A 12,347-nucleotide genomic window follows, 5' to 3' on the forward strand; every position below is an offset into this window, starting at 1 on the left:
TATAGGTGGTGCTGAGGCTGCTGGTCTGGGGACCACGCCTGGATTAAAAACGGGCCTACAGAACCGCCGTGCCAATGTCACATCCAAACAACCCATATTCTAATTTTCCTGCCGGTCGGAGCATTTTCTTCATAAAAGTGCTGTGATCCAGGATCCAATCAAGGATGATACATCTGGGTTTTCCCCTCTCTTCAATCTCCTTTCATCCACAACAGTTTCAGGGAGTTTTCTTTTCTCTCGTGGCCCTGACATTTTTTACGAATCAGGCCAGCTGTCGTGTAGAGGATGCGCAATGCTGATTTTTCTAACGTTTCCTCATGAGTAAGTGCAGGTCAAACGTGTTTGGCAAGATCACCCAGGGAACGTGTCCTTCACACTGCATGCATCTCGCCATTTTGTCCATCCTGTCTGCTGGGGCTAAGCCTGATCATTCCATTAAGGGAGTGCCCGCCAGATCCCTCCACTGTAAAGGAAATGTCTTCCTTTTATCCTTAATAAGTAATCTGTGGGGCAACACTTTGAGACTGTGTGAATATCCTGTTCCTTAACAACAACTTTTCCCTCAATAGTGTTATCCACTGATGATCTTTGCTCCTTATTTTCAGAACTATGTAAACATGTAGCCCTGGCTGGTGTGGATCAGTGGATTGAATGCCAGCCTGTGAACTGAAAGATCGCTGGTTCGATTCTCAATCAGGGCACATGCCTGGGTTGCAGTCCAGGTTCTCGGTTGGGGGCACGTGAGAGGCAACCTATCGATGTATCTCTCGCACATCGATGTTTCTCTCCCTCTCTTTCTCCCTCCCTTCCCCTCTCTCTGAAAATAAATAGATAAAATCTTTTAAAATTTTTTTAAGAAGAGCTATTTAAGCATGCAGTAGTGTGTGCCAAGTGTGTGTGTGTGTGTGTGTGTGTGTGAACACATGAAAAAAACGGGGAAATTGGAAATCTATTCACAGTGACTGAATACAATATTAAGTGAAAAGACGTGGGGGAAAAACTGCATGTTTCTTTAAAATTTGTATTTATATATTTATTTATTTTTAGAAAGAGAGGAAGGGGAAAGGACAGAGAAACAACGATCGGTTGCCTCTCACATGCCCCCAACTGGGGACCTGGCCCACAACCCAGGCATGTGCCCTGACTGGGAACCGAACCATAACCTTTCAGTTTGCAGGCTGGCACTCCATCCAGTGAGCCACAGCAGCCAGGGCTGCATATTTCTTTAGAACGAATATTTGGTCATTTAACTACCCCAGGCTCTAAGCAACCTCCATTCCTGACCTCAGCTCAGATCTCTCTGGAAAAGTTGCCTCCTACAGGAGACTTTATCAGATAAAGCCTCAGGTGCCTACCCTCAGTCTGCCCTATCCTTATCTCTGGAGAATATCAGGACAGGCAGACCCTAAACCAGAAATCCAAGCCCCGACAAGAGCTGTCTGAACTTGGGTCAACCCCTTAATTCTCTGGTTCAGATGCACAATCTCCCACTCTGGAGTGTAAAGGGAGATGGCGTGATCGGCCCCAGGCCAAACTAAACCAAGTGCTCAGCCTAGCATGAAGCAGGGGAGTCTCTGATTTCCAAGTCTTTGCTCTCAGATGAGGAGGCTCAGAGCCACCAGGGCTGGCTGCTGGGCAAATCCGACAGCCTGAATTATTGATGGATGAATTCATCAGGCACACTGCCTTCACCCACTCACTCAGGTCATGTCCAGTTTGTTGGGAAACAGAGCCTGAAAGTGTACACCATCCTCCCAGAACTAAGGTACCCTGGTCCAAACTCCTTAGCCTTCTGTGTGGCTGGAGTGTTGGAAAGAGTGGTCTTTGGAGTCTTACAGACCTGAGTTCAAGTCTCCACTCTCCCAGTGCCAACTACATGCCCTGGACTGGCTAGTTTGCTTCTGTGAGGCTTAGTTTCCTCATCTGTAAAATTGGACCAGTCATCCCATACAAGTAGTATGGGATCAAAGAAAACACACATATAGTTATTAGTACAGTGCCTGGAGTATACTAAGCAAACACCTATATTACTCAAACATATATAGTCTGACTTCTTGCCTTTGTCTCCCCTTACCATGAATCCCATGCTCCAGCCCCACCTCAACACCTGCTAAGCTTGGACCAAGCCATGTGAGTTTACACCATCTGTGCCATTTTATTGCCTCTCAGATCTAAACCCACTATTTGCCAGCTCTGTGATGATGGAGCTGAGCCTTGTAAATATTTCTCCTTGCCAGCTGACATATGTTGAGCCTTTTCAGGAAGGTCCACTAGAAGGACACAGGAAAAGAATGGACCTCTCCTTCCTGGTTCCAGGTTGGCTCACTTTCTGGGTTCCTGGAAAGTATGCTTTCTTTTCCACTCCTTGGCTCAAAGTTTCTCAGGGCAAAGTGCCTTCAAGGTGCAACTTTCTCTAGCTCGTCTAACACACGTTCTCCAGCTCTTAACTAGGGCAGCAGTAACATAAACAGGAGCCCCAGATAACATGGGCCTGCACCCAAGCCCAGGTCACTCCTACCCACACCCTGTCCTCACTCCTGGGCACATATACACTGGGAGCCCCACAGAGCTGCTCCTCTGCAGAGCCAGCCACCTGAACTTCATCTTGTGGAATTGGCTGGAGCTACCTTAGCCCAAGCCATAAACCGAAGTGCACTAGGTTCCCAGAGAGGTCTCTCTAAATTACTTCTGTCCATCAGCTTATGCTATGTGACATAAAACAACACACTAGCACCCTATAGACTTTATACCTTATTTTTGTGCATTGTATTTATTGTCTTCCCAACACCTCCCATTCCGCCACACTAATGAGGGCACGAACGGACTTTCGCCAGCATTGCTCCTCTTCGCTGTCCTCAGAGCCTAGGGCAGTGCCTGGCATGTAATGGGATACTCAAATACTTAAGGAGTGAAGGAACGATAGAATATTGGATGAATATGCATGACTAAACAGATTCTTAGTCATGAGGATGACGATCTGTGGGACAGCTTAGGATGGAGGAAGCGACTGGGACTGAGAATGGGATCCTCAGACTCCCTCCGGATGGATGTCCACTGCTGTGGTGGTGGGTGGATCTCTCCCGACCTCTGCCAGTAGGTTGCTTAGCAACCGGCCGCGGGAGCCCTCCGCCACCGCTAGGGGGCGTGCGGGCGGGGAGACGTGAACGCGCACGCGTGCGCCGCTCGGGCCGGCGAGACAGGCACGTCACTTCCTGTTTCTTTAGGGGAACGTGGCTTTCCCCGCAGCTGCTGTCTTTCCTTCTGTGACTGTGTTGCAGTGGCCGGAACTGGAGTTGGGACTCTGAGCGCAGCGTGGTGATGGACTCGGCCCTCAGCGACCCGCATAACGGCAGTGCCGAGGCTGGCAGCCCAGCCAATAACACGACGCGGCCGCCTTCCACGCCGGAGGGAATCGCGCTGGCCTATGGCAGCCTCCTGCTCATGGCGCTGCTGCCCATCTTCTTCGGCGCCCTGCGCTCGGTGCGCTGCGCCCGCGGCAAGGTAGGGTCAGCGGCAAAACTGGGTGCTTTCCATCTCCCTCCTAGCAAACGACCGACACGGACTAGCCCCCCGCCCGGCCGCCCTAGGAGGAACCGACACCTCCTTTCCCTGCACTCACCCCTCCCAGCCTCGATCACCACCGCTTCCCCACCCCAGGCTTACATCCCGCGGCTGGCCTTAAGGGGTCCAGGATTTGGGGTACAGACTCGCGAACCAGCGACTGACATCTTCCTCGAATATGGCCCGGTCACTACTCCTTCTCAGACCCTGACACATCTCTCCCTCTCTACATCATACTGGGAATACTGTCAGCTGACCCTTACACCGTAATTCCCGCACTAATTGTTCTGAGCCAGCTGGACCCAGCCAGACCAGCCCCACCCTCAGCTCTCGCTGTGCATCTCATCTGAGACAGTCACCCCATCCTAGGCTGTGGTTTAACACCAGTCTGTAACCGATGGGGTACTCTTAGAACTTCTGAATGGTACAATCTTGTGTCTTCCCTCCGTTAGGAACCCTGCCTCACCCCATCCCAGGGCAGATTCTGGCATCCAGGCCTGTCCCTAGACTCTGACACCTGTCTAACTGGAATCTATGGCTTGTAGTGTGTTCTCCCAGAATCCCCAGATCAGGCCCTTCCCCCTGCATTAAAAAAAAAAATTAGCCCAGGAATATGGCCTCCGGTTTTTCACCTCACTGCCAGGGACCAGTTTGAATCAACTAGCCCCTCAGTACCTGGCACCTTGGTGCCTCCCTTTTTAACCAGGCAAAGACCCCTTATTTGGCTGGTTTTCTCTACCTGACAGGCAGTCAACTTTGTCCTACCTGTTCTACTCCTGAGTCCAGACCCTGTTCTAATCTCTAACCCTGTTCCCACCACAGGCTGTGAACCTACTTCAAAGTTGCCTTTCTTCCCATGCCCCCAAGACAGTCTCCCCCAAATTGGCCCTTCCAGCCATTAACTGAGCTGTTTTGGCCTCTCAGGTGAAGACCGGGCTAGGCCCCATCCCGGCCCTCCTCAACATCTGTCCCCTTGGACACCAAAGAGAACTCCAGCACCTTCCACCTCTCCACTTCCTCCCCCCAATCCTTCTTCCCTGTATTAAGCCAATGGCTTCTCACTTGCTGCCACCCAATCCCCTCCTCCACAACCTCCTGATCTGTAGCTCCCTGCTACTCCTCCCCACCCAAACCTGAAGCTGAACTCAAACGGAAGCTGTGCTACCCAAAGAGGGCTGGCCCACAACGCAGCTGCCACTTTTGAAACTGCTTAAACCCACATTCTCAAAACATTTCCCAACCTGACCAGTGACTGAGGCCTGCCACCTTCCTTCCCCAAAATCAGCTGAACAGCTGGCTCTCTCTGTAGTCAGATGCGGAAAGGAGTAGTCAGGAAGGGCTTAGGTGGCCCCATTTACCGTTCCTTTCTGCCTCTTCTAAGCAGAACTCAAGTGGCCTTCAGCCTCCCTACCGTACCTTTTAGGCAGACACTTGGTGCAGGGAGAAATTCTGAGGCAGACCGGAACAGAGGAGGTGAGGGGCAGCATGTGCAAGCCAGGCAGTTTCTCTGAGGCGCTCCCCAAACGGAGTGATTCTTGGCACCTTCTGTGAGTGGATCACTAATCTCTTCCGAAAACACCTTCCAGGCAGGGAAGTGTCCTGAACCTCCACTATTGTCTCCGCTGTGAGGATGCTGCAGAGATGAGTGGGTCAGAGCTCTGTCACCAGGGAGTTTAGGTGTCTGGATGAGGGAGGGACCACAGGATCTATGATTGTAATACAGGCAGGGCTCAGGGTTTAGAGAGAAAGGCTGAGCGAGCACACCTAGGGCAGGGCAGGGCGGTTTTGTGCTGAAGCGGGGCTTGCGCCTGGATGTGGAAGACATTCCAGGAGTGAGGAAACCAGGTAAGCAGCAGTGTGAGGCAGTGCAGAAGATTTTGCTGGAGCAGAGGGTCTAGACAGAAGAGAGCTTTAGATCCACTATTTAGATCTAAATACCTCCCGACCTCCCCTGCCCCACCCCCAGCATCTCTTTCGGGTCTGCAGGGGTTGGAAAACTACAGGAAGTTGCAAAGGGCCTGATCCTTAGTAGCCTCCCACCGCTAAGAGAGAATAAAATTTACAAAGCCTTCGCCCTGGATTCTCCCAGCAACCAAGTGTGACAGGCAGAGCCAACTTTATTATCCCCATTGTAAAGAGTAAGAAACTGAGGGTCAAATAAATGACTTCTCTGAATCACTCTGCCAGTTAGGAACAGAACCAGGTGTCACTAGTCCTAGTCTGGGGCACTCTTCTTGATGCACAGGTGCCCCTAAGTGACATAGCGGCCTAGGGAGAGGACAGGCCAGATGACTTCCTTTTTCTGCCCTGAGTTGTGCTTCCCTGGTCAGCTGGCAAGGAGAGGGAAAAGTCAGTACGGGGTCCCGAGAGTTTGGATTTCCCGCCAGTGGTAAACTCCAGAGCCTGTTGAAAGGGCATGTGAGGACAGAATTCTCCTTGGGGCCAACTTGTCCTCAGTGGGCAGGGAGAATTGTGAAATCACGGGGAGAAGAAAGCGGAGTATCCAGGGATGTGTTAGGGAAAAGTATCGTGGGAGGAGGAATCTTAGAGGGTGCCTGATCCCATCAGACTCGTGTTCCCAGAAAGGGCCTGATCCCAGGTGCCCCGGTAGCTGCACAGCCCTCAGCCAATGAGACTGGGCTGCTGGGACAAAGAAGGCGGAGCCCTGCCCTTACAGAGTTCAGTCACCAGGGAGAAACAGATGTGTGACTGGCTGCCCAAACTGGATGCTGATGTGCCTCCTAGAGTTGGCAGCAGTTGTCTTTGTATGGATGGGGGAGAGTTCAGCAGGCAGAACAGGAAGAGGGGGCGGGGCCTGGGACCACAAGGTGCGTTCAGGGAGGCTGGGAGCAGTGTGATGTGAGCCCAGGTCGGGGGCTTGGATACAGCAACAAGAAGATGCTTAGGGCTTTCCGAGGTACTGAATCCTGAAGGCCACACGACAGTTCATCTTCGTAATTATAAAATTACTTTGTACCCGTCCTTGGAAAATACCAAGCAGGGCAGAAGCATAAAGAAAAAGCCCCCTCAGTACCACCCCTTGGAAATAACCCAGTTAACAGTTTGGTGTGTAAGCTTCCAGAACTGTTTCTGTTTATACAAACATATGTATGCGCTTGTGTGTGTAATCGTATGTAAGTTTATTTTTATAAAAATGAGGCATTATAGGGCAGACTGCTCTACAGTTTGATTTTTTTTTCCTTTAACGATGTCTTGGTTGCTCCCCTGTATCAGCACGCGAGGGTCTGCCTCACTGTTTTCTGGCCGAAGGGTGGGTGGTGCGCGCCCACGGTGTGGAATTCTGGAAGATCGGAGGGGTGCGCAGGGAGTCTCCCTCCCACCCCAGCTGCCCAGGTCTCCCCAGAGGCAGACCCCCCTTATCTGTTTCTTGAATAACCATTCAAGAGATTCTGGGCCTTTCCAAATAAATAACCAGGCTTTTCCCCATTTGTGCTACATAGCTGTTAGATTTTGTTATATATACACTTCTTTTTTGCACCTTTCTTTTCTTCATCAAGTGTATGTTGGCGATAAATATGTTGGTACTTATGGAGTGGTCGTGTTCTCCTCTGATAGCTGTTCAGTGTCCCCACTGTGTCCCCAAAGTGTGGCACCTGGGCCGGCGGTGTCAGCATCTGGTGGGAACTTGTGAGAAATGCAAAATCTGAGTGAGAGACTCAGGCAGGCCCGGCAGTCTGTTTTCACCCGTCTTCCTGGGGGTTCTGATGTGAGCTCACGCAGGAGAGCCCTGACTTAGAGTCCTCTGCTGGGCATTCAGGTGGAGCCACGTTTTGCTGTTCAGTGAGCCATGCTGAGATTAATCTCGTACAGTTATTTCACACTTGCCTGTGTATTCATAGGATAAATTCCTTGAAATTGATTTACTGGGTCAAAGGCAATGTGAGTGTTTTAACTTCACCAAATTATCCACCATAGGGGTTGTATCAGTTTACACTCCTACCAGCAGTGACCTCAATTCCCGTGTAGTAGCTGCTTAGTAGTTCATTCTCCAGAGGTTTTTGAGCAGGTATGTGATACAGTCAGTTCTAAGCTTCAGAAGGCACTCCTGGCAGAAGGGAGAAAGAAAAAGGGCTGGTGAGGTGGGGGTGGGCGGAGGACTGGCATGTGGGATCCGCACAGAGAATGCTTAGGCAGCGGCACTTCCGCAGGGTGAACGAGCGAACGCTGTGGTAAGGAGAGGAGACCCCGGGATCTGCAGCTGGAGAGACAGAGTCAGAGAATAGTCCACAAACCCAGAGCGTTTCTGGGCCATGGCCTGGAAGCAGTGCTCCCCGAGCTCACGCTGAACCAGTGGCTTGAAGCCTGGCTTCTGTCTTCCTCACTGCTTTTGCTTCCGCCCTGGAAACAGCATCCAGAGTGTCACTGGAAGCTGAATTTATTTCTGCTGTATGTGACAGCTTCCCCCCCACTACTCTGTAATTACATTCCGTGTGTCTGAGCTATTGCATTAGCATAGGAGCATCTGGTTTTTTTAAAAAACCCAAATTGAATTAGGAGAGAATCCTAACAACATTTAGTCTTTTTGTAACTATGAATATTAACTGTTCTGTTGTCAGGAGTCTGTCCCTCAGAAAGGTCTCAGGCTCCCTGAGCATCTTGTCACAACTGTCTAGCAGAAATCTCCAGATAGGGAAGGCAGAGGAAGTCTAGGGGATAATGGCCCAGAGGTTGGTCTCTGGGACCAGACGGCCTCAGTGTGAATCCTGGCATTGCCACTTGCCTGCTGTGTGACCTTAAAGCAAGTCACTGTACCTCTCTGGGCCTCCATTTGCTCAGAACTATAAAATGGAGCTACTAAGAGTACCTGCTTCGTAGGGGGTTTGTGAGAATGAAATCATGTAAAGTGCCTAGAACAGTGCTTGGCCCCTAGGAAGCTCGCAATAAATGTCAGCCTCATTACCGTGCTATCGGGCGGACATCAGGTCTCCCGCTCTGACTCAGCATCCCAGCATGGGGTGTTCATAACAGGCGCCCACGGAGGAGAACCGATTCCTTCGTGTGCTGGCGTCTGTTCAGCCTCGGTTTGTCATCAAATAATATTAAGCCTCTTCCGCCCAGGATACTGGGCTGGAGCGAAAGGAGTATGTGGCCATGAGCCCTAGCATTGATCAGCAGGTGCAGCCGGGGTCCCCCGTATACTGTCACAGCTGTGTGCTTGGCCTCCCAGGTCTTGCTGAGGTGGCATCTGCCCCAGCCACCTCTGCACTCCCCTACTTCCGTGCTGGAGTATGTCCTGTTTGCTCTCTCATGATTTCCATGTATGTAATAATAATAATACAGCCTGTTTATACAGCTTCAATGATCAGTTCAAAGCACAGCACTAAATGCTTCCAGTGCAGAAATCATAGACTCCTGACAACTCATATTGCAGTGGAGGAAATTGAGGTCCTGAGAGAGAATTGCCCCCAGGCCCTACCGCAGGGGAGACAGCAGGCTTTCTGACATCAGAGCCCTCTCCCAGCCCTTTGGCACCTGTACCGTGTACCACAGCAGTAGACGTGTCTTATTTGTCATGTGTCACAGTGTTTTGTGATGTTCTGTTTGCTCTCAAGGTCTTGGCCTGCCTGCCTGCCTGTGAACTCTTCCAGGACAGGAACTTGTTGGGGGCAAGGGGGTGCATTTTTGTTTGTTTTTGGTGCTCACACTGCTGTCACACAGGGAACAGAATTTGTGGAGGTGCACACGCCGGGTGAGGAACCTGCCCAAGCCCTCCAGCACACTCTTGCCAAAAGCAGAAACCAAGGGCTGGAAGAGGAGAGGGAAGGACGACAGCCAGGCCTCTGTGTCAGTGGTGCCTGCCCACCCCTCCGCCACCTCCCAGCGAGGCTGCCCGAGACTGACTCCCACGGAGCCGCCTCTGGAAGCTCCGGAGGGGAGCTCCTCCATGTGCCCAGGCCTCATGGAGGCCGTGATGGAGAGGGCCTGCCTCCGTGATAGTCACAGCCCCTCGGAGGTCACCACACTGCACAGCTTGCCGGCTCTTCGACATCCCAAATCTCTTTTGGTTTAAGCCCCTTGGCCCTTTCAGGTGTAAGCAAAACTAGAGCTTGTCATCTGTTTGACAGATGAGTAGATGGTTTGTCTCAGCCACCCAGCAAGCAGTTAGGAGAACAGCGAATACCTTGGCTGTGCTTTATGTGCATCATTTTCATGAGTGTGAATTACATCTGTAGGAAAGATTCCCGGGAGTGGAGTTGCTTGGTCAGAGGGTATGTGCGTTTGTGATTCTGACAGCTCCTGCCAGCATGCTGTCCATGGCCGGACCAAAGTGCCCTGCTGACGGGAAGTGGGTCAGCACCTGTGCCCCACTGCCTCACCAGCTCAGTGCATTGTCAGACATGGGTTTTGGCTGTTCCGTGATGAAAAGTGGGATCTCAGTGTACTATGATTTGAGCTTTCTTGTATAGAGTGAGGATGGACGTCTCTCCTGTGATTAGAAGCCACTTGCACTTCCTGTTCCGTGAATCTCTCTGTATCTGGAGCACGTGCAGGTTACGGCTTGACACACCTGCCACATTGTCCTCCCCGAAAGGCTGGACCAGTTTGTGTAGTCAGACGCCATGCAGGCATCCCAGTTCCCCACCTCTGTGTCTCCTAGTGACCACTCTATGGGCTTCCTGCGCTATGCCCCCGTCTCCTTCCCCTTCGGCAGCCTTCCACCGCGGTGCGTAAGGGCCTCCCCCAGCCAAAATCGACCTCTCCAGGCAGCTTCCCCCATAGCTTGTGTTGTCCTGTTGGTTTTTAAGAGGCAGCTGTGAGCCAAAATATTAATGGACTCTGCAGCTGAATATGATCCCTTATCTCGGGGATGCTGATTCACAGGATGGACGTGATGGTGGAATCTCCGGCACTAGGATGAGTTGTGGCTCTTGTGGCGAGAACTGCTCTTTGGCTTGAACAGAAGTCTAACCTGGTGTTGCTAGGGCTTTCATTAGCTGTATTATGAAGTAGGATCAGACATAAAATGCAGTGAGAATTGCCATTGTGAAGTACGCTTATCCCGGTGGGGGCATCTGGAAAAGCTTCGTGGTGGTGATGCTTACCGTGTGCTTGAGGATGGAGGGCGTTGCCTGGCAGAGGGCAGGGGGAGCGCCCCGGTCCTGGAAGCTTCCTGCTCTGGGTTTTCAAGGCACCACTACCGGTGGGTTTCCACTCACAAGTCTGTTGCTATGAATTCTGTAAAGAGTTCCCGTGTTTAATTCCTGTGTTGCATTATTAGTCCATTTCCATTTTTTCCATGTTTATAATACTGAAATCATTTTGATTGCATTCGGTTCTTTTTCATGTAAATATCCTCTGTCGGCTCCTTACCCAGACCACATTCTTGCCAACCATGGCACCTACCATCGTAAATTTAGGTGTGGCTTTCACTCTTACCAGATTCGGTTTTCCCAAGTTTCTTTAAGTGTGAAGCATGGTCAGGACTTGCTTCTCACTGTTGGTGCCTTCTCCTGTATGGGTTCAGCCATTGCCAGTTTTGTATGTCGTTGGTTTATTTCCCCTCAGTATTTACTGCCTACTGGATATAAAAGATTAATCATATATACCTCATAGCTAATCCATAAGAAAATTGGGAAGAGTTCTCAGACAACTCTGTTGTTCCCAGTTTTCAGGGGGTTTTGTTTTTGTTTCTTTTGGTTACTGCACACCCCAACTGTGACGGCCCTCTCCACCGTGGCTCTCCTCCCCAGCTGTGCCACGCATGCTTGGGGTCCTCCCCGGGCGTTCCCTGTTGGGGTCGAATATCCTCGGTTGCAGAAAAGTAGGATCAAGCGTCTTGCCCCAGAGCGGATGGTCGGGCAGCACCCTTGGCAGAGGGAACAGCACTGAGTTACCAAAACGTGGGACCCCCTGAGGCACCCCCTGGAACTGGGGTCAGAGGGGGTGGAGCTATAGGGCTGTCAAATTCTCACCAGTGTCCAGCCCTCAGAAGCCAGAATCAACCCCTGCTCAGCAGGCACCTTTCCTCTCCCCTCCAGAACGCCTCGGACGTGCCGGAGACGATCACCAGCCGCGACGCCGCCCGCTTCCCCATCATCGCCAGCTGCACACTCTTGGGGCTCTACCTCTTTTTCAAAGTAAGTCTTTGCCGCCTGTTGTATCACTGGGTCTCAGCACCTTTTTCTTTTGTCTTTCCCATCACAGGAGATATGCATGTTCATTTATAGCAAACAAAGAGCAGGGAAGAAATCATAACAGTTCATCCCTGGACCTACTACCCAGAGACCACTGCCGCTGTGTCTCCACCCAGTGTGCCTCCACCCTCTGGTCTTCTCTGTGGCGTGGAGCTTTGCATATTGTGTTGGTTTTTTAAAATATTTTATTTATTTATCTTTAGAGGAGAAGGGAAAGAGAGAGGGAGAGAAGTATCAATGTATGGTTGCCTCTTGTGTGTCCCCTGCTGGGAACTGGCCTGCAACCCAGGCATGTGCCCTGACTGGGAATCGAACCGTGGTTGTTTGGTTCCCAGGCCTGCGCTCAATCCACTGAGCTACACCAGCCAGGGTGGAGCTTTGCATTTTGTTTTCATGACGCCCGTTTGGTCTCATGGTGCTCTTCATGTAGGGATGGGGGCCACTCGTGTCTCAGACATACCTGTGCCATACTAATTGCTTTTTTTTTAATTTATCAAGGTTTATTTTCCCAATAAAAGTTACACAGGCTCAGTGTTGAGAACCTGGAAAACACAGAAAAGTAAAAAGGGAATAACAGCAATCATCCGAAACCCCTCTCCCAGAGGCAGCCACAGACTCCTTTTGGAGGCG

At 51.1% G+C, this 12,347-nt stretch overlaps 1 protein-coding gene across 4 annotated transcripts in view; it reads left to right on the forward strand.

The window, feature by feature from the left end:
• The first annotated feature begins 3,196 nt into the window (after positions 1 to 3,196).
• The window catches only part of HM13 (histocompatibility minor 13), a 62,609-nt gene continuing 53,458 nt past the window's right edge, over positions 3,197 to 12,347 (forward strand). For 2 of the 4 annotated variants that reach the window (XM_037043802.1, XM_037043801.1), the window contains exons 1-2: positions 3,197 to 3,501; positions 11,562 to 11,660. In XM_037043802.1, coding sequence (XP_036899697.1) covers positions 3,319 to 3,501; positions 11,562 to 11,660 — 282 coding nt within the window. In that variant the 5' untranslated portion in view covers positions 3,197 to 3,318. The remainder of the gene's footprint in view (positions 3,502 to 11,561; positions 11,661 to 12,347) is intronic. The other 2 variants (XR_005066099.1, XM_037043803.1) reach the window with 2 other exon arrangements.

The sequence above is a fragment of the Sturnira hondurensis genome, unplaced genomic scaffold, assembly GCF_014824575.4.
Source record: "Sturnira hondurensis isolate 20B ecotype Veracruz unplaced genomic scaffold, ASM1482457v3 Scaffold0004136, whole genome shotgun sequence".
Taxonomy (NCBI): domain Eukaryota; kingdom Metazoa; phylum Chordata; class Mammalia; order Chiroptera; family Phyllostomidae; genus Sturnira; species Sturnira hondurensis.